The 22,640-nt window shown below is 36.3% G+C and overlaps 1 protein-coding gene across 1 annotated transcript in view; it reads right to left on the bottom strand.

Annotated features, from left to right (window-relative positions):
- The window catches only part of ngfrb (nerve growth factor receptor b), a 42,362-nt gene extending 28,943 nt beyond the window's left edge, over positions 1-13,419 (bottom strand). The window contains exons 1-2 of the mRNA XM_051915386.1: positions 13,053-13,419; positions 5,907-6,048 (exon numbers count right to left, since the gene is read on the bottom strand). Of these exons, the coding sequence (XP_051771346.1) occupies positions 5,907-6,048; positions 13,053-13,085 (175 nt within the window). The 5' untranslated portion in view covers positions 13,086-13,419. The remainder of the gene's footprint in view (positions 1-5,906; positions 6,049-13,052) is intronic.
- Positions 13,420-22,640: the final 9,221 nt, after the last annotated feature.

The following is a 22,640-nucleotide window of genomic DNA, read 5'->3' as shown; positions in this document are numbered from 1 at the left end:
CAATATATTTTCTGCCATTTTTTTTTAAATATACTTTTTAAAGGCCCCCTGTGGTGAAAAGTTTTTAACGTTGTTTATATGTCTACATGGTGATTTAAATATGCTTTAAGCCAAACCATTTGTAAACAATTCATCAGTTAACACCATTGCTGAGCATTTTCTCCTTAAAACCGCAGTGTACTAAAGATAGTCTCAAAAACGCAGTTTGAAATACTTTGATTCCTGATTTGTCAAAGCGTTTGAAGGAGGCCAGGGAACAAGACCTTTTTACTCTAATTTCAGATGACCAATGGGCATATATCTTAAATCAAGTACACTCTTCATCAATTTGTACAGCTGATACAGTCTGATATCAGCATTTTATTAGCCCTGGCTCGCACTGGCCTGACAGTGGAAAAGCGGCTAATGCAAGGTACTTTATAGAGCTCACCTGACAAGTGCCCAATTATCTAATTTTCTTCCAGACAAGAATGATACTTGTAATTGGTGTAGACAAGCACCAGCAGATCATGTTCTGGTCATGCCCTTGATTGTTAACCTTTTTGTCCAATGTATTTGACACACTATGGAAAGTGCTTAATGCAGAACTCAGCCTCAATCCATTAACGTCTCTTTTTTTTGGTATCCAACAATACACTGGTTCCTCTAGCCCCGTTACTCAAGTGGTCGCTTTTACTACTCTATAAGCCAGAAGGAATATTCTCCTTAAATGGAGGTGTGCTACTTCCCCTACTCACAATAGATGGATACAAGACATATTTTTCTACATTAAATTAGAGGAATTAAGGTTCATGCTCTGAGGTCCCTTAAAACCTTCAGTAACACCTGGGATCCTTATTTACCACTGAATGTCTCTTTCAGAACATCACCGAATGTTATTTGTGGGAGTATAATTTGTACATCCGTGTTTGTTTATTTATTTATTTTTCCTTTTCCCCTCTGTTGTGTGGGGGTGGTAAGAGTTTGGGGCTCAGTGTGTTTATTGCAAGGACATTTTGTTGTTTGCTGATCATTTCAGTGTAAGTTAGAATTAATGTTATACTAACAAAAAGCCAATAAAAAAGATTAGACATAAAAACATGGTTTGAAACCGGCCCCTAATTTTTACAGTCATGAAAATGTAACCAATCCCGTCAACACGTGGGGCGGGGCTTTTCCTATTATTATTTTTAGGGATGCTGATTTTTAGAAGGCAGCTGTGCGACTCTGAGATGGCGAATGGGAACGTGTTTTGTGTAACATTAGCAACACATTATTAGATTTTTGATAACATAGTCAAGCCAAAGGCTAATCATATCAATAAAAAGTTCAGTCATGAAACTCTAGATGGTGCAGGCTCACATGTCCTCAACCCAATCTTGCAATTACATCATTCTCTATAGGGTTGAATGGTTCCTGCTGTATTGACAGCCAATAAGCTTGCTGCTCAACATTCAAATTCTTGGCTATTGTTTACTGTAGCAGTTTGCAGATCGCTTTCAGAAACCCTCCAACTGTAGATACGCTGCGGGGGTGATTCATGTATGCTTGTACAGCAGCAGCATGTCCGTTAATAACCGTTAAGTGTCGACTTTCATTCAAATTCTGAACGGATTATATATAGCCTAGAAAGCGCGCAAAGAACGCTCCCTTTACAATCACTCATCTCAGTTTGCGAGCTCAGAAAGTTCTGTTATAATAAATAAAATTGTCTACACTGTACAATGAATCTCTCATTTATTTTGTGTCTACACTTTGTTATTGAGAGGATTCGTGAGGGTGCAGAACTCAGCGCTGAACAAAAACTATAGCGTTTTAAGCGGTGAGTGGACTCTGACTAAATTAAACACCCCCGATTGGCCACTGCGTTCAAGACATCAGCAGACATGTCTGTGATTGGCTACATTGCTCATTGCTGCAAAAACACTTGGTAAACAGAAACATCTGGCGTTCTCCAGAGCGTAAAAACACTACCTTTAAGGTGATGATACACGAGGCAAATTTTTGAGCAATGTTGCTGGTGAGACACAGGGCAACTAATTAGGGCAATGGACAGTTGGCAGCAACTTAGCAGAGAGGAGCAAATCTATTGCCAACCCAATAAATACTTTATTATAAACACTTGTTAGGCATTTTATTTCAACTTTTCAAATATTTTCTTCATTTTTATTAAATAGAAATGCCTTTCCAATCTGATTTGTGATGAGAAAAGGAAGAAGAGCGAGTTTGGCACAAGGCGGATTCGAACCTGGGTTGATCGCCTCAAAAGCTACTTTCACATACCATACACCCTAGGGCCTACACCACTGCAGACGTTAAACAGAATGCGTCTTTTTAGTATTTAACTGAAAACATTCAATAGATCAATTACAGCCCACGTACATTAAATTGGACACCTGTTGGTATTTTAAACATTAAATGAGGTAAATTCCCTGTTTTGGGTTGACACATTACAACTTACCAGCGTAAAAATATATTTCACACTCACGCTATATAAGCTCACGCTCCTTTTCTTCGCTCGCCTGCCGCTGAGAGGCCGCCATCTTGTTTGAATTTTTTCCAAAATCTCCAAGCCGGCCACGTGATCGGCTGCTAGCATTCTGATTCAAGGATCTCAAAAAATTGCCCACGACCGATCTAAAGTATCCAGATAGAAATTTGTTGCTGATTCTCAATGGGAAAGTGCCCAAGGAACATTGCTCGACAACACTGCCCGGCAACATCAAAAAGTTCCCTCGTGTACCATCACCTTGCACATAGAAAAGGTGAAAAGAAAACAAAAATGTATTACATTGTCCAGTTTTCTTCCTGAGCGATGATGTGAGTTACTATGAAAATTCTCGATACAGCATGAATGACCTACAATGGTGACATTTCTCACAATCACGACAGAAAATCAAACACTGCCTTAAACTCACTAGCAGAAAGGCAGCGCGATCCTCCTAAAATGGCGTATAAACAAGACAGTTACCCAGAACTCAACATGCCGAGACATCAGCTTCACATTCTCTATAGACCTTTTGTAGCCCTGCCCCTTCTCGGTGCTGCACTCGTTGTGTTCCGTCTTCCGGTTTGTATATCCACAGCATGAAGGTTTTAAAATCATCCCAGTCTACTGACATTTGTGATGACATCCGCTTTGAACATCTTCGACAGCAATACCATAGAACTATACAGAGCTACTACAAACATGGAAGTTCAAAAATCTAAAGATGGCTGTGGGGCAAGCTATTTTAGGCATGAAGAAATTATTTTCACAGGAAAAAAGCGTTTAAATATGTCATTGTGATTATCAAAGATAAGTTTTAAAAATAAAATTATTGACTGCAGGGGGACTTTAAGAATTCTACAAGTGTACATTCAATACAATTAAGCACACATCTTTTTACAAGAGAATCCAAACTATACTTCAATCATAAATGTCTTTATCTTACTAAACTAAGCTATGAGGCTGTTTCAGAGTACCAGCATTAAGCACTGAATAAAGAACACAAGTCTGCTAAATACTGAAGCTAAAGAGTCTTATGAATTCTTCTACAGTCCAGTAATGGGAGAATGTAGTGACAACTTCAAGTAAACAAGGCAGATGAAGGTAAACTTCAAAATCTCCCTGCGGGCTACAGTCAGTAATTTTAAGTGGAAGGTAACTGGGTGGGGCCTAAACCGTTTAAAAAAACACCTATAAATATATTGTTATTGCGATGTAGTGCAACGAGCCAAACTCACACCATTGGTTGAGTCCATTGTTGCTGTGTTGCGCTGGGCAGGATGCTCAATACTGAACATTTTTTTTCTGAGAAGGTCAAATGGAGACGTGATTGGTGAATAAACACACCTGGTACTTTCACATTACACAGTACTTATGTGTTAGGAATTAAAATGAGCCGGTTAACTTAAATGATCATTTCTTAAACATCTGTTTTCATTCCAGCACCATCCCAAATGCTACTTTTACATGTCAACACATTACTGCTGAAATGCTGTCAAGTAGCATTAGGTGACTTATGAGGCAGTGAAAAGAACCGTTTGGAGTTTTCAGCATGTAATAGTTAAAGTTGATGGATGAGGATCGCAGATCCCAGCACAGGCCCTTAGGGAAGGCCTGACAAATAGATGGAAATTACTGAAGGAAGAATGTTCAGGGTTGTAGTGAATGACAGGAGGTTGGTGGGTCTTATGTCGAGGGGTCTTCATGGACATGCCTTTCCCTGACCTTCACCCAAGGCTACTAAATATTAACAAAAAAAAGTATGCACCGAACTCAAGTGTAGGTTCAGTAATCTGTCAATATGATAATATGTCGAACAAAACATTTATGCAATCTCGTACGAATTCATACGATTTGTCTAAACCCCAGTGATGGGTAGGTTTAGGGGTGGGGTTAGGGGTAGGTCTTTCGTATGAATTCATACAAATGCAACTCGTATAATACTCGTATAATAAGTACGATTTAGCAAAAAACATGCAAATTCGTACGAATTAGCCACCTTGTAAAATACGTAACATAACGTAATACGCAAATTGCCGTGAGATCGGGTTGTAATATCCCATAGGAAAGAAATCACAAATGAAATATCTTTAACATCTCCTAGACATCAGTGAGGTTAAATAGACAGCAAATAGAGATTTTGCTAAAGTCTCCAACTTCTTCGAAAAAGAAGACCCCAGTAATCTCAATCATGTGTCTCTAGAGTTTCAGAAGGGATCTTAATTTCTCAAAATGTTCTCATTCTCATCTTCTTATGCTATCCATATAAATTTTAAAGCTCTATAGTGTTAATGTAGGTCAACAATTGTCTCATTTGTGTCTGCTATTATTTCTCCAAAAGCACTTTAATAGAAACATTCAGAATGTCTGAGAGCTTTTTTTTTTTTTTTCAAATTTAATACATTTTCAACATTTACAAAATATGTTATCAGCATAAACACTTTCAGTAAACACATTTAAAAAGTTCACTTTGTAATAATGTAAAATTAAAAGTTTTACCTTAAAGTACATGTAAAGTATTTGAGGTCACACTTTAGATTAGGTCCCAGTTGTCACTATTAACTATGACTTTTGCCTCAATAAACTCCTAATTACTGCTTATTAATAGTTGGGTAGTTGTTAAGTTTAGGTATTGGGTAGGATTAAGGGATGTAGAATATGGTCATACAGAATAAGGCATAAATATGTGCTTTATAAGTACTAATAAACAGCCAATATCCTAGTAATATGCATGCTAATAAGCAACTAGAATTGGACCCCAAATTAAAGTGTTACCATATTTGATTATAAATTTAACTAGTGTGTTATTCAATATTACATTTAAAGTAAAATATATTTTAATATATTTTTTAAATATATTTTAATATACATTTAAATATATTTTTATTTATTTATTTTTAATTTAAGAAGGAATCTCTACAAAAATACACACTAAAGAATGACTATTTTTGGTCACATTTCTGGCTACTCGTTCCATTCATCTCTTTCCTCCTATCTTGTCTTGTTCAGCTGGGTCATGCAAGCAGACGTGTGGGAGATCATTTTGGAATTGGTGGGATTCTGGCAGGCTCTGGACCAGGACTTGGCTCAGGACCAGCCTATGTAAATAAAAAAACCTCCCAAACCTTGGTACAAACACTCTGTTCTGTGACCCTGCCAGTGCAGCAAATGCAATGTACCACTGGATTTTGCCTTAATTAATATCACTCAGAACCGTGAGTGGCTGAAAACACCCAGATTGGTCTCTAAGCACTCCAGACAATGTTTTGTCAAGTCTCATTTCCTAAAAGCATTTCCCCTTTAACTACTAATTACCATTCACAGCTCAAAAGCCCTCTGACTCCCCTCAAGTGAGAGTTCAGCACAGGAAATGGCATTTTAAATAAGGCAGCTGCTTCATTTTAGCAACACTGTGGCCAACATCTCTGTGGATACTCACTGTCAAGACATGGGTCACACACTGTCTGTGTCGCTCCGCAGGGCTTCACCATCCCCTCCCCGGGTTGGCATTGTTTGCAACACTCTCCACTGGCTGTGTACGCCCCTGAAGGACACGAGTCCTGTGTAGACAAGACATTCCCCTATAAAGAGAAAGAGGGTAAGATTAAAGTCGACATGAAATTAAAATTCACCCTATCTATTTTCTAAATGTATCTTATAGATCTTATAATAAATGATTCATCTATATATGTTAAATTTTCAAAAAATTGTACTCGGATGTACGTCACAAAATGCAAGAAAAGATCTCAATGCGACTTTAGTATCGATATTTTGTGCGAATTTCATCAGATAAATGCATTCTCTGGTTTCCTCAGCATGTGTCTGTGAAGTTTCAGCTCAAAATACCCCACAGATAATTTATTATAGCTTGTCAAATTTAAATTTAAATTTATGCCTATTTGGGTGTGAGCAAAAACACGCCGTTTTTGTGTGTGTCCCTTTAAATGCAAATGAGCTGCTGCTCCTGGCCTGCTTTCCAGAAGAGGGCGGAGCTTTAACAACAAAGCTGGAGAATCTCACGCAGCCGAAATGACGTGGCGTAAAATGATTTGCACAAATATACAACACTTTACAGACTTTCTTCGGCACATTTCCTTCAAAATTGAAATTCAACCACAGTGTCCTTAGTGGCTCAGATGCATAGAGTCTATGGAGACTCTTATGTTCATTGGTACATCCAATAACAGAAATTACAGCGAGTAAACAGAAATGGCGGACTCTCTCAGGGTGGTATCTATGCTAACAGGGCAGACCGCCTCCAGTCATGGGCGGGGCTTCCCTACTCTTACGTAAGCGTGCATTTGGTGAGACTGTTTATGATTTATGGGGATTATAAAAAAAGGAGTGGGTGGATTTTTACCATTATAGGCTGGTTGTTTACACACACTGTGGACACACATTTGTGTTCAAACAACTTATAAAAGTGAATTTTGCATAATAGGTCCCCTTTAAAACTACTGTGTACAAATTGATAGAAATTAGTGTAGCTTCAGCATTGAGAGCTAATATTACTGCTATAGAACTTGAGAGAAATAAAGCAATTAAATTATACTTAGGGAAACATTATGAAAAAGCCTGCAGATGTAGTTACAGACATGAACCGGACAGAGCTTTCCCACTCCTATGTATTTAGAGTGTCTATCTCCAGGGGATGCAATCCCAGAAGCCAACAACTTCCCACACAAACTTAGAGCCAAAAATACTATTTGTCTAACAATGGAGCAAGACTTGTTGCATTATTTAGTCTTAATAATGTCTGATGATGCCTATCAACAGCATTGCTTTGGAGAAATCAGAGAGTTTCAAAAGGGAATACATGCATTTTACCAGCCATTTTACCAGTAAATAATCACAGTACATTTAACCTTAAAGGATTAGTTCACTTCAGAATTGAAATTTCCTGATAATTTACTCACTCCCATGTCATCCAAGATGTTTATGTCTTTCTTTCTTCAGTCGAAAAGAAATTAAGGTTTTTGAGGAAAACATTCCAGGATTTTTCTCCATATAGTGGACTTCAACAGCTACCAATGGGTTGAAGGTCCAAATTGCAGTTTCAGTGCAGCTTCAAAGGGCTCTAAGCGATCCCAGCTGAGAAATAAGTGTCTTATCTAGTGAAACAATTGGCCATTTTCTAAAAAAAAAAAAAAAAATGTATATAATTTTTAGCCACAAATGCTCATCTTGCACTGCTCTGCCATGCGCCGCGCATTACGTATTCACGTTGAAAAGGTCATACATGACGTAGGCGGAAGTACCGTCCGACATCGTTGTTTTACCTTTTTTTTGTAAAGGCCGTTTGACTTAGTCTTTGCACGTTCGCTTTGTAAATACTCGCTCGGTACTTCCGCCTACGTCACGTGTGACCTTTCCAACGTGATTACGTAATTCGCGGCACATCACAGAGCAGTGCAAGATGAGCATTTGTGGTTAAAAAGTATATAATCTTTCTTTTTCTTTTTTTTTAAGAAAATTACAGATCGTTTCGCTAGAGAAGACCCTTATTCCTTGGCTGGGATCGCTTAGAGCCCTTTGAAGCTGCATTTAAACTGCAATTTGGACCTTCAACCCATTGGTAGCCATTGAAGTCCGCTATATGGAGAAAAATCCTGGAATGTTTTCCTCAAAAACCCTAATTTCTTTTCGACTGAAGAAAGAAAGACATAAACATCTTGGATGACATGGGGGTGGGTAAATTATCCGCAAATTTCAATTCTGAAGTGAACTAATCCTTTAATTCAATTCTCCGACAACAGCCTTTCTTTTGAACATCTATCTAACCGAATGATTGACAGGTACAGCCTTAGCATGGCAGCTGAACAGGGCATTCTGTCTTTCAAAGCATGTCTTCTGTCTAAAGGTTTTTATTTATGTTCACAAGATAAAACAGCAAATAATTTATGATGCCTGTAAGTCATTCTTGGAAATCTCTAAATTTGTACTTTTACAATATGATGTGTGTTTTATTTTAGCTGTGAAAAAATTAATGGTTATGTAAAAAATGTTTTATGTACACAGAATTCCGGAATGCTTTATGTATTTTATTATTCTCGTATTATTCTCAAAATGGTAGTTTCCCACTTGTAAATCTGACATTGCCATGCCAGTCATATGTGCATCACATAAATATGATATTTCCAACATAACTTGAAGGCAGCATAAGCCTCATACTTGAAGCAGCTGTTGAATGGTTGATGTCTGAGGGTTTAACATGAATGCCAAGATTTGATTGGCTGACTGTGTGATGTGCATTGGCCGTCAGAGTAACCACGTTTAACACAGGTGTGTGGAATGACGTTTAAAAGAGTGAGAAGAAAGACAGATATAGAATGAAAGAAAGAGAGATTAGATGATTCCCTCAAGGCGTTTGTGAGTCAGCTGGAGAAGAGACAGAGTTGAGTGAGAAGAAGAGGAGGTTGGGAAAGCACAAATTAACATTCTCTTCGTTTCTACCTGTCCCTCACATTACCCCCTGGCATGGGTTACCTCCTCCACACACATAAAAACACAAACACACCCCTACAGGAGCATTCCAACTCAGGTAAAGTTCAACAACCCCCAAATTTTCAGCAGCACATGACTCAAATGGGTAACTCTAGAGATTTGGCTGCACAGAATTTGTGTGCAATTATCAGGTTGATTGATTACCAGGTTTTTAGAAATGTGTGAAGGGTCACAAACAACGACACGTGTCATAGAACCTGTTTGCAGTCACATTCAACCTGACAGGCCAAGCTGCTGTAACTAGTGCAGTTTTGTTTAAGCAGATAAAAATCAGTAGCTTAACATTTCTGGACATGCTTTTTTTCATTACTCATACACCTAAGAATGGTTCTAATTAAATGCATTTACCAACATTTGGCTGGTGATTGTCAAATCATTGGTGTCAAATCTTCATAATTGTGAAATTGTCGAATTCCAGTGAACTTTAACAAATTTTTTTACATTTTCTATAGAAAACGTGAATAGAAATTCACCACCACGATACAAGCATATTCAAAGCATGCTCTTATGTCATTTCTAAGGTGTTCTGAGTGGTTTTTAGTCAGATTTATTTGTATAGTGCTTTTCACAATACACATTGTTTCAAAGTTCCACAGAAAACCATGATGTTGATGTTTATAATATCTTAAAGGGGCTATATGTATAATTCAGAAATATATAGCCTATATTCAAATGACAAGTATGCCAAAGCATTTCTTTATTATACTGAGAACCTCCTTCCAAACTAACACCATTTTATAAAGTTGTCATGACAGATACGGTACATACTGAATAACCAAACAATGATTGGCAAAAAAATGTGATTTGCATATCATGCAGCTTAATTAGTCAGTTCTGCAGAATGTTCCTCCCTCCCATTCTGTCACACGGGATGTTTGAGAGCTGCTGTTTGTATGCTTGAATGCACTTAACTCTTAACCCTCATAGCCTGTTGGCACTTGTCAACATTTTAAAGTCGTCTACTGTTCTGGCAAAGCTGACTCTAACTAATGAGCATACTGGAGCTAATGGAGCTCTTTCATGCTCTCTCTCTCTCGCTTGCTTTAGTTTGTACTTTAAAGCTATATTATTTTCTGTTTTCCAGAAGCCTTGAGTCTATTGGAGAATATTCAAGTGCAAAGGCACCTATGATATCTGTTAATTTTCTTATTTTTCCACATCCTCAGCATGTAAAGCCTCTAGAATTGTATCATAAAAAGTTGGCAATTGGCATAATGATACAGGGCAAGCTCTAAAATGTCATCAAACCACATTTGGGGTCAGTTTCTCAAACCTCTAGCGCCACCAGGTTAAACTTTCTTGATTTTTGCCAGTTAGAGCAAAAAAAAAAAAAAAATCATCACATACTTATTTTTGAAGGTGGGACCTGAGTCATATCTTGGGACGAGAATCTCATAGAGAGTTGGGCTAGTAAGCAACCACTTTATAGCAACCTTTGCACTGTAGATGTAAAGTTTGCACGGGAAAAGAACCACTCACATTTTCTTCATTAACTGCTAAATCTGTGCTAAGACAAACAGAAAAACAAATAGATGTTTCATGTCATAGGCTATACAACTTGCAATATATGTTGAGTTTCTGACACAAAAAACACTCTCTGTGGGTCTTGAGATCTGGTGAGTGTGCCAAGTGAACAAGGAGATTTTCATTTGTTTTCTCTGAAAATGGAACATGTCTACATGTACTTGGTACCTTTTTTCTAAGCAAGTACCAAAAACATCCAGAAAAAATAGTATACTGCCTACACTGTAAAACTCAACAATTTCAGAATACTTGAGAAAATGAGAAAATGTATTACCTCAAAACATTTAAGCAAATTAACTCATTTTTTTTAAGTTAATAGAACTTAAAAGTCTTGTGACAAGTGGGGCGGGGCCGAGAGCCGTGGAAGCGGAGCAAGGCCAGTGTGGTGCACTGGCATCTCTCATTAACAATCACATCACCGGATTCCTTTCACTCCCACAGTTCTCAGCATCGCCGCACTCATCATAATGTTAATTACATACAGTTAATTTACATAAACATCACATTCAGATCTTTGTTAAATATTAGATAGCAAATAAAACATGCTATTATAACTATCAAAGGTATATACTTGCAATATATACTTGCATGTATATAATCATACAGTATATGTGGTCTTTTTTGGAGCCTATCCTCAACCTAACCACAAGCTCTACTCTTCACCACAATGGTAACCCTTCAAAACTACTGGCTTTTCCACCGCGTTTCCACCGAGCAGTACGGTTCAGTTCAGTACAGTACAGTATGACTCGGGACTGTAAACTCTGATCCGGCTTGCGTTTCCACCGACAACAGTACCCTTACTTGATAGGCGTGGTGCATGCCAGAAAGTAGCGATCAACACCATTCTCGCGTGAAGAAGAAAGTGACAACAGTGGAGGACATACAGCAGCTTTGTTTGAGCAAAGGCTGAAGGCTGCAAGGAAAAACAGCCGAAAAATACACATTGTGTCGCAACGGTATTGTGTTGTCATTCCCCTTGTAGCACACGCAAGTGACGATTCTCTGTCAACCATTCAACGTTCTGGAGAGAGTGTAGCTATTGGTACTATTGTGCTAGGTACCCCAATAGAAGGGTCCCAAAAAAAGTAGTATGGTTCGGAAATTAGGGTACCATTCACAACTTCTGACAATGGAAACGGCAAAAATTGCGTACCGTACCACTCAGTGGAAATGAGCCATAACAGCAGAACCGCCTGTAAATCCCAACATAACATAACTTTAAACACTAACTTATGTCTCCCTATGTTAATCTTGTGCAAAAACACAAAATAACACTTAATTTCAACATTTGTTTTCCTTCTACAATCTGAAGCAAATCATGCTGTGAATTAGAAATCTGCTGCAACTCAATCATATTAAGTTCAGCTTACTAGAATCAAATTTTGAGTTTACGCAACTTTTTTCTAATAAGTACAATGAACTTGAATTATTATTTGAGTGAAACGAACTCATTTAATTAATTTCACTGTTTGGTTTTACATTGATAAGTGTTTGTATACTTGAAAAATGTACAGTAATCCAGCTACCAGAAAAATGACACTAATATGAAGGACACGCGCTGACATCCTCTTGCCTGCGAGTCTGCAACATACTGTAGTTGTTGCCCACACGCCCATCATGCTGTTCAGATGGGTGTAGCTCCAGCCTCAGTTTTGAAACAAGACAAGACATGTGACCACAACACAGGAAATTGGTACAAACATAGAGCATTAACATTAAGCAGTTAGGCTCACAAATGTGCCCGTAGTTATGTGGTATACTTGATGACTTATCTGTCATTATTGTCACTGCTTTTGCTTCAATAGCACACACATACACCCCGCATTCAACCCACCCACACAAACTAAATAACAATTAGCCTGATAAATAACTACATTTCAGCTAGTGAGACAAGTGCAAGAACACAATGTGCTGTCTGTCAAAGTGGGTGTAACAAGGTAATCTGAGTTATTCATCATACTGTATAATAAAGAGGTAACAGTTTGAAGCCTCATTGTATGATGCATTATATAATACAGATGCTCTTAATGCCTTATTATACACTTCATAATGTATTAAATGTTTTCATAAACAATTATACAGCACATGTCTACATTGTTAAACATTTAAAGGTTTGAATGCATTATAAAACATGACACTGATCATGTTGTAATGCATTAAACTCTTAAAAGATGCATGAATAGATAAGAATTATGTTTTATTTTAATTATTCATGTGAATATGCATCTGATTATAAAGTGTAATATAAGTTATTATGAAAGCATTACAGTGCACTGTTATATATGGTGAATTCAGGTAAATTAAAACACTTTTTGCCACTGAGATGCCTTTTGTTATAAAAGAATCAATCATTATCAGTCAGAAAATTAATTTAAAAACAGATCATTTCAATAAACTCAAACTACACAATCAGAATGCACAAAAATCATATTAAAATTTCTTTACGCCTTTAGACTTATTTTTAATTCACCCATAGTTTGCTATATCAAGGATATTCCACTTTCCCAAGTGTGAAAAGAGCAAGAAAAGTTGGAGTTGGAGACTGTGTACTCACCACGAGCAGAAATACTACAGTCACCGTGAACATGCTGGATGAAGGGCGTCCTGGATGAAGTAGTGCGGATAGATTATTCACTCTTTACATGGGCTTTGAAATAATACATTCAGCGTCATAGTTCCTTCATAGACTCAACGCCTGAAATCGCTCTGATCCTCATACGTGTCCGCTTAAGTTTTACAAATAAGCGAGCAGCATTATTGAGCAATCGTGGTCTTGAGTGCAGTTTTTCCAGATGAATTCTTCTGATGTTTGTGGTTAAGACTAGAGTCTCTTCATAAATGAGACGCAACTGCAATCTGTGCAAGTGCGCGTGTCCACTGATATAGCTTTGAACAGAGCGAAAAATTCACCTCCTCTCTCTCTCTCGCTCTCTCTGTCTCTTTCTCACATGTAAGTCCAGAGTTTTCTCCTCCCATCCGCATCCACATCCCATCGACACAATTAATCAGTGCATTAAAAATAAATTCGTAATATTGTGGGGAAACTAGTCACGATTTAGTCTGGCGTTGGAGTGAGATTTTTTTTTTTAAAAAACTTTACTTCTGTAGGCCTATTTACTTCTATAATATTTAAATCAAAATATTATTTAAATTAATTCAACACTTTTTATGATAATCTGGTAAGAGTGTGGCTTTTGTGGGGTAAACAATGCGCTCAGTATAAGATAGATAATTGCAGCAGCATCTTAAGAGGGTCATAAATCATGTGAACTTACAGTTTACGACGCATTAGGCTTTCATGAAACATTAAACTGTAACAAAGTAACAAGAAACATCTTCCTCTCTGCGGCGGGAGGCGCGTGAGTTCACAGACACACACACACATACACAGGGCTGAAGAACTAAAAGCTGAAGAACTAAAATTCTCCGCTAGAGGTCTCGCGCTCACACTAGATCTGCCAGAGTTCAGGTAGATTCCTGTTTTAGGTACACTAGGCCCTCTAGCGGTTAAAAAATAAAACTGCAACATGCGTACGCACAAATTTGTGCGTGAAATCTGCGTACGACAGTTTTCACGAACAAATCATGACTCACCAAAAATATTATATTATATTATATTATATTATATTATATTATATTATATTATATTATTATACATTTAAAAATAATACAATTTAATTTAATCTTAAATAGTCTTAAATAATCTCCAAACAGCTGTAAATATCAAACAAAAATATTATTTAATTCAAAGTGTTTTTTAATCATTGTTTGTAAACTACATCGGCACAATCATAAGAGATGAACCTGTCAAATGTTCTTTGTGAGCGAACACAAAGTTTCTCAGGTGAACGCTACACAGAACTTTTCTGAGAGAACGCAAAAGAATTTAAATGTTTTTTTGTTTGTTTTTTTCCATCTCATATTCCTTCTATCACCATGTCCCTTTAGGGGCTCCGTAGAGCACTAGTAATCCAGATTTGGTCATCTGAAAAAGTGTGTTGGTCTATCTGGATCAATCTTGCTTTGAAAAACCAGCACAAAAGTAAGATGGATTACCTGATCCTGGATAGCAAAACATGGGATTTCCAAATCCAGATCATTCTGATCCAGATTAAACTTTTTGAGCAACTAGCCCTGGCCTTAGATTCACTAACACAAGAACAAATTCATGAGCATACAGACGGTTTAAATTTTTCTTAAGAATTACTCATGTGCATGCAAATACGAAATAATCCACGCAATTATTAGTGAATTCCCCGGATGTTTACTTATTTGAATTATGTTTTTTTTTTTTTTCGTTGTGATGACGGACTTTTAATAACAACAGAATAATGTATGTAGCCTATATGTATTTCCCGCGAAATCCGTCCCGACAGCTCTAAAATATAAATATTTAAAATTGGTTTATAGGTTAATCAAAAAGATATTTTGGTAAAGTAAATGAAAGATTGAATTTTGCACTCGTATATCAATAACATTTTGTTGTTTTTATCAAAAGCTTATAGTCAGACATAGTCAGACTTTAAAATGTCTAGGCTAAATGTAATTGCATTTTAAATATTATATATATATATATATATATATTTAAAATGCAATTACATTTATATATATATCAGAATAGGTGCCAACAAATAACACTAGATCTTTTCTCAGAACCATTTTTGCAAATGACATTTAATCAATGTGATTTTAATGGTTCACACAGGTGTCCTAGCAGAGTTACAGTACCACAGGTGAAGTTCATCACATCAGCTGTACATGTTCCAGCAACCTTGACAAATAGCAACTCATATTACTTTCTGTCTTCATTGCAGGAGTGTCCAATCCTGCTCCTGGAAGGCCATTGTCCTGCAAAGTTTAGCTCTAACCCTAATTAAACTCACCACCAGCTAATAAATGATCTGACTAGGCATACTAGAAACTTCCAGGTGTTTTGAGGCAAGTTGAAGCTGAACAGTGACCCGACTGACTTTGGACACCCCTGGTATTATGTAAATCTCTGCATGTATTGTTTTATCAAACTAATTAATTTTTTTTAACTAATTTATTAAATTATTATTGAAATGATTTACTTGAGAAACATATATTCAATTCAATTTAATTCAATTCAATTTATTTCCACTTCATCTGTACATGTTTACACATACACATATACACACATGCACATATAGCACAACTATATATAGTATTCAACATTTACATGCGCATAAGTGCAGATATTATTTCAGACACTGTGGAAATAATATGCTATCTTTAAAAAAAATAAATGTTTGATATTTTGTTATATAATACATAGGCATGCACATATTCTTAAATGTGAGTTATGGTTTTGGTTAATGTTGTGTGGAATATCAAATCAACCACAAATGGAGATACATGGGCTCAGCCCTGACAGTCTATGTCTGGGAACCACTGCAAGAGCCAACAGGGTCAACAAATCTTACAGAGCACTCGGAAACAACTACTGAAGTAACGACATCCAGACTACACACCATAATGCAGCACATTTTCACAGAATAGCAGACCTATCCAAACACAACAAAGGAAATGGGAAAGGAAATATACCACATTCTTATCCCAAGGAGGATAACTCTTATGGAGGGAGTATAACAAGGCACCACAAATCTTCTGAGAAAACATGGGGAACAAATTCAAGAACCCACTCAGAGCAAGAAATTGTCATGTAATGGTCATTTCCATGCCACCTTCAGGGGAATTCATTCTGGTGCAGAATAACTCCTCTTAACCCTTTTTTCATGCATTATGAAAACAATGTTGCAGTAAAAATTGTTTGATTCAGTTTTCTTATATAAAATAGATGTCATTATTAAAATTAAAAAGGAAAACCTGGAGAATAATATTTTTATGCAAGTTACCTGTGCAATAATGGATCAAAATTTGGTAACACTTTATTTTAAGGGTCCATAATCATGCGGTAGTAAAGCATTAACACACCAGTAGTTAATGATTAACTGAACATAAAGGAATATTAGGCATTATTTATGCAAGCATGAACACACCACAAATTACTGTATTACTGGGAACTTAGCCATAATTACTGGCTTATTCTGGTGAATAACATCACTCATTAAGTGTCATACAAATCAATAATTAATGTGGATATGATTTTCACTTTAGAACAGGGGGTCAATTGTATTTATTAAACAATTTTAGCAATTTATTACTGAAAACTGTAAAACTAACACTAATTAAACAATGATTCATATTGTTCAGTTTACTTAAAAGATGGTAAGGAAAAAGTTGTAAATAAGTTGTAAATAATGGCTAAAAGGGGTGACATTTTCGATAGTCCACTTTAGACATTCTGCTATCAGTAACTCCATGTCAACTAACTCTCATTAGAGTATTAGTAGACTGTCTGCTTAATATCTTGCTAACACTTTATTTGGTGGACCCCCAACAGACATTCTACTGACAATAACTAACTTTACAAGTGCATATCAACTTATTCTGCTAACCCTAAACCTAACATAACCTAACAGTCTACTAATACTCTACCAGTACTCTTAGAGTTAGGTGACATGTAGTGCCAAAGTTACTTATAGTTAGTAGAATGTCTAAAGTGGACTATAAATAAAGTGTAACCTTAATGCATCTACTGTACATTCAGTTAACCAGTAATTATTGGCTTATTTCTGCTTATTTATCCTTCAAATGTTTGATAAGTTCACTGTAAAACATTTTCAGCTGGTTAAACTTAGAAATGTAAGTTCATCTGCCGCCTTAAAAATGTGATAATCAACTTGAAAATAAGCTTTGTTTCAACTCAAAAATAGTCAAGACAACGCATTACTTTAAGTTAAAATTTAAACTTAAAATAATGCATTGTCTTGTCTATTTGTGAGTTGAAACAAAGATTATCTTCAAGTTGAGTTAACTTATGTTTAGTTGAGTTAACTCACATTTTTAAGACAGCAAGTGAACTTTCTTTACTAAGTTTAACAGCTGAAAATGTTTTACAGTGTTGTAAATAATATTCCCTTAATATATGTTCAGTTAAAGGAATAGTTCACCATAAAATGAAAATTAAGTAATCATTTTGGTTCTAATCATGTTGTTCTAATGCCGTATTCCCTTTCTTTCTGTTTTGGACCACAAAAGGATTTTTTTTTTTTTAAATGTCCCACTCGCACTTGTCCATATAATGGAAGTGAATAGGGACCAGTGACAAGCTTTTAAAAAAAGACGCAAAAATATCACAGAATGGTCCCATGCAACATGTGTCATATATTCCAAGTGTTCTGATGGTATACAATAGGGTTTGGTAAAAAAAAAAAAAAAAAAAAAAAACATACTAAAATTTAATGAAAGAAGGGCATACAGCATTAGAACAACACCAATGATGACTTAATTTTCATTTTAGGGTGAACTATCCCTTTAATTATTAATTAATTAATTAATTAATTAATTAATAATTACTGGTTTGTTAAAACTTAATTACTGCATCATGGCTAATATGCCTTTACTATATGTTCTGTTAATCATTAACTACCAGTGTGTTAATACTTAACTACATAATTACTACATTTGGGGCAGTTGTGGCCTAATGGTTAGAGAGTCAGACTTGTAACCCAAAGGTACTGGCAGGAAATGGTGTGGGGAGTAAATGAACAGCTCTCTCTTCCACTCTCATTACCCACAACCTAACTCCCAATTGCTACCTAACCCCCAATTTACTCCCGGGTGCTGCAGCAAAAATGGCTGCCCAGTGCCCTCTGTGTATGTGTTCACTACTCACTGCTGTGTGTGGGTGAAACGCAAAGCACAAATTCCAGGACGCCATACTTGGCCACACATCACGTCACTTCACTTTATTATGGGCCCTTAAAATAAAGTGCTACCCAAAATTCATATTTGACACTTTTATTACAATATCTACAGTAAAATTAAGGGACTGTTTACACGACACTGTTATCAACTAAAAACAAAAAACTTTTTGGCCGTTCATTTACTCAACAATGACGTTTTTGGTGGCCTGAAAATGCAAACTTTTGAAAACGAAACTTTTCAAAATGAAAGTATTTGAAAACGATACCGTTGTCATCTCCGTGTAAACTGCAGAAACACGAATCTGTGAAAACGGTGACGTCATGCACATGTGTATTACGTGTTTAGTCTATCCACCTTATTTTTCGACGTGTTTTCTGTGAATGTGTGAGACTTCTGATTTATTAGCCGCTATAGGGAAATAACGAGAAGAATATCAAAGTGCAGTAAACTGTAAAAATAAGGTGGACAGTCATGCGTGTTTGGCTCGAGTGCGCATGCCAACTACTTGTCTGGCATGTGTAATACAATGTTTTTAGTCATTTGTGCAAACAAGGATAGTTGATAACGTTGTCATCTGTACAAAGAAAAAACGTCTCCATTTTTAGTACATCGTTGTCGTGTAAACGTACCCTAAGTCAATTTTACTTGTCAGAACATTAAATAAGTTAAAATCAGATTTGTGGTGATATTTGTTGCTATTTAGTGTTTTGGTAGAGAATAAAATCAAAAGAGTCTTTTACCCAGAGGGCCCTCTGATCCTGTTGTGCTTTCTTATGTAGCTATGCAAAATCTGTAACCATTATGTACAAAACTGTCACTAGTGTTATTACAACAAAACAAAACAAAACCTGTGACAAAAACCAGAAGACATCTCAGGTTCTGTTTCCACTCTTTATGCGCTAAATTGGATCCAAGTGTGTCTGAGAACATTTGTCGTCCTTCACTACAATAAGCTTTTCTCTCTGGTTACAGTTTCAGTTGTATTTTCTGTGCTGTGTAACTGCTTTGACGTTGTCAAAGATATCTAAAGAGATATTTTCTCTCTTCTTTCAGATTCTGCTTCAGGATCCTTTAGTATGAGGCTGGAAGGACATCATCATTTCTTAATATGTTTTCTGATGGCGCTGAGTTCATGTCTGTGTACCAACACATTCTAGTAACAAGAACAAGATGTGTGTTAATGAGCTGCTTTTTTACACTTTAAAGGGTTGTCAGTATTTGAACTTTTATCATATCATCTTGTTATCAAGACCTACTTTTTCCTCAAGCATATCATGAAGTCAGTCTAGACCACATTTGGACTTGTGTTGCAGTAGTGGCCAAAAGTGATGTCTGGAGGCACAATATTTGCTTCTAATGACCCTTCATGTTCAATTAAACAATCAATATATGAGGAGTATGATATACTGGGCAGAAGAATACACTAAACTTGGATAAGTTATTAAAATGACAAAATTATTTGGCATGAAAGGCAGCATATCATGGAATATGGGTTTTATAGTATTATGCAAAAAGTGCATAGAAAAACAAAAAGCTCACAGGAAATCAAGCATACACTGACTACAACCTAATGAGTTATTAATATTTAGTTGGTTCTCCCTTGTTTTTGATTACAGCAGCCATTCTCCTGGGCATTGACTCACTAAACTTTGCACATGTGTAGTGCTTAACTTCTTTCTAATCCTCCTTAAGTTCTTCCCAATATTGAGCTTCATTGGAAGACCTGCATGACTTCAATGCAGGTTTATAATTTCCCAAAGGTTTTCAGTGGCTTTAAGATCAGGAGACTGAGGAGACCACTTGAAGACTTCAAAATGCTCAGCATGATCACTTATTGCACACAACTTTGTTGCATTCGCAGTGCGTTTGGGATCATTATCATATTGGAAAATACACATTTGCTCTCCAAACAGATCCTCCATACTTGGCTACATTGTCTTCAGCAGGATTCCAAAGTATTGTTCCATTTTCAGTGCCAGCAATTTGTAGATCCTTCCAACACCTGCTGCAGACATGCGTCCCCAATACCATTTTGTTTCACCTGCCATGCTTAATGCGCCAAGTATGTATTTGGTATTAAAACACTCCAGTCATCTCCTATGAACATACAGGTGCTGGTCATATAATTAGAATATCTTCAAAAAGTTGATTTATTTCACTAATTCCATTCAAAAAGTGAAACTTGTATATTATATTCATTCATTACACACAGACTGATATATTTCAAATGTTTATTTCTTTTAATTTTGATGATTATAACTGACAACTAAGGAAAGTCCCAAATTCAGTATCTCAGAAAATTAGAATATTACTTAAGACCAATACAAAGAAAGGATTTTTAGAAATCTTGGCCAACTGAAAAGTATGAACATGAAAAGTATGAGCATGTACAGCACTCAATACTTAGTTGGGGCTCCTTTTGCCTGAATTACTGCAGCAATGCGGCGTGGCATGGAGTCGATCAGTCTGTGGCACTGCTCAGGTGTTATAAGAGCCCAGGTTGCTCTGATAGTGGCCTTCAGCTCTTCTGCATTGTTGGGTCTGGCATATCGCATCTTCCTCTTCACAATACCCCATAGATTTTCTATGGGGTTAAGGTCAAGCGAGTTTGCTGGCCAATTAAGAACAGGGATACCATGCCATGGTCCTTAAACCAGGTACTGGTAGCTCAGCAGCAGGAAGCATGAAAACCCATGTCTTGCATACGTCTGTGCGTAGTGGTTCTTGAAGCACTGACTCCAGCTGCAGTCTTTTTCACTCTTTGTGAATCTCCCCCACATTTTTGAATGGGTTTTGTTTCACAATCCTCTCCAGGGTGTGGTTATCCCTATTGCTTGTACACTTTTTTCTACCACATCTTTTCCTTCCCTTTGCCTCTCTATTAATGTGCTTGGACACAGAGCTCTGTGAACAGCCAGCCTCTTTTGCAATGACCTTTTGTGTCTTGCCCTCCTTGTGCAAGGTGTCAATGGTCGTCTTTTGGACAACTGTCAAGTCAACTGTCTTCCCCATGATTGTGTAGCCTACAGAACTAGACTGAGAGACCATTTAAAGGCCTTTGCAGGTGTTTTGAGTTAATTAGCTGATTAGAGTGTGGCACCAGGTGTCTTCAATATTGAACCTTTTCACAATATTCTAATTTTCTGAGATACTGAATTTGGGATTTTCCTTAGTTGTCAGTTATAATCATCAAAATTAAAATAAACATTTGAAATATATCAGTCTGTGTGTAATGAATGAATATAATATACAAGTTTCACTTTTTGAATGGAATTAGTGAAATAAATCAACTTTTTGATGATATTCTAATTATATGACCAGCACCTGTATGTAGAATATATACTAAATGTATTGCAAGAATATGTTAGAAAATGTGCTTTTACATACATTTCCAATCATAAAATGCATTTTTCAAAATGCTTTATTACCCAACTCATCCCTGTGATACTGTTTCAACAAATATTTTCCAACATGTCTTGTTTTTGTTGGAAATTGCACACATACCCTAACCAAACTGTTTCTAAACGCACAATACAAAATTCATGAATAAAATATACAAAAGTGTGTATACGTCTGCTCATTCTTAATTACCAATTCCCACTTTTCAAAGTAAGTCATTAAAATGAATAATATATTCAATTACTCAGGCAATATATACAGTGTATATCCTGATAATAATGTTGGTCATTCAATAAACTAATAGTATAATATGAAACATTATTTTGTGTATCAACTATATTTTGCTAAAGCAGAATTTTATTTTTATGTTTATTGACACATACAACTTTCTCAGTTGTTTTCATGCAGGCCTGCCCAGATCATAATGGACGCTATGACCCAAATCTTGACCCTGTGAGACTTTATGGACAAAGATATGGGACGAGAGATGAAGAGGAGGGGAATCTTCCTCAGGCAATGTACTGTTCATAGAGATGTTGAAGGTGAGAGGAAACTAGTGTCACTAGAGCGTGTGTAGGTGACACTGGCTCTATAAGTATGATAAGATACAGAGAAAAAACACACACACACACACACACACACACACACACAGACTGGATTTTTTCAACCAGTGCACAGTTATCAAGACATACTGTTTACTGCATCAATATTATGGGTGAGTCCAAGAACATATCGTCTTTATTTAGAAAAAGACAAAAGGAGATATGGATACATTTGAATACTTTTATGAGTTTAAAGTCAAATCTGAACCTGTACATAAAACAACCCCAAAAAGTATATTAGATTTATAAAAAGTATATGTGCAATACTTTTGTAATATGTTATATGTAATACAAATAACACTTTTTTTTAACATTTTTTGTCATTTTTGCGGTAATATGTTGTTTTCTAA

This window comes from Ctenopharyngodon idella, chromosome 12, assembly GCF_019924925.1.
Source record: "Ctenopharyngodon idella isolate HZGC_01 chromosome 12, HZGC01, whole genome shotgun sequence".
Classification (NCBI taxonomy): domain Eukaryota; kingdom Metazoa; phylum Chordata; class Actinopteri; order Cypriniformes; family Xenocyprididae; genus Ctenopharyngodon; species Ctenopharyngodon idella.
This window is presented reverse-complemented; position numbering and strand designations above follow the sequence as displayed.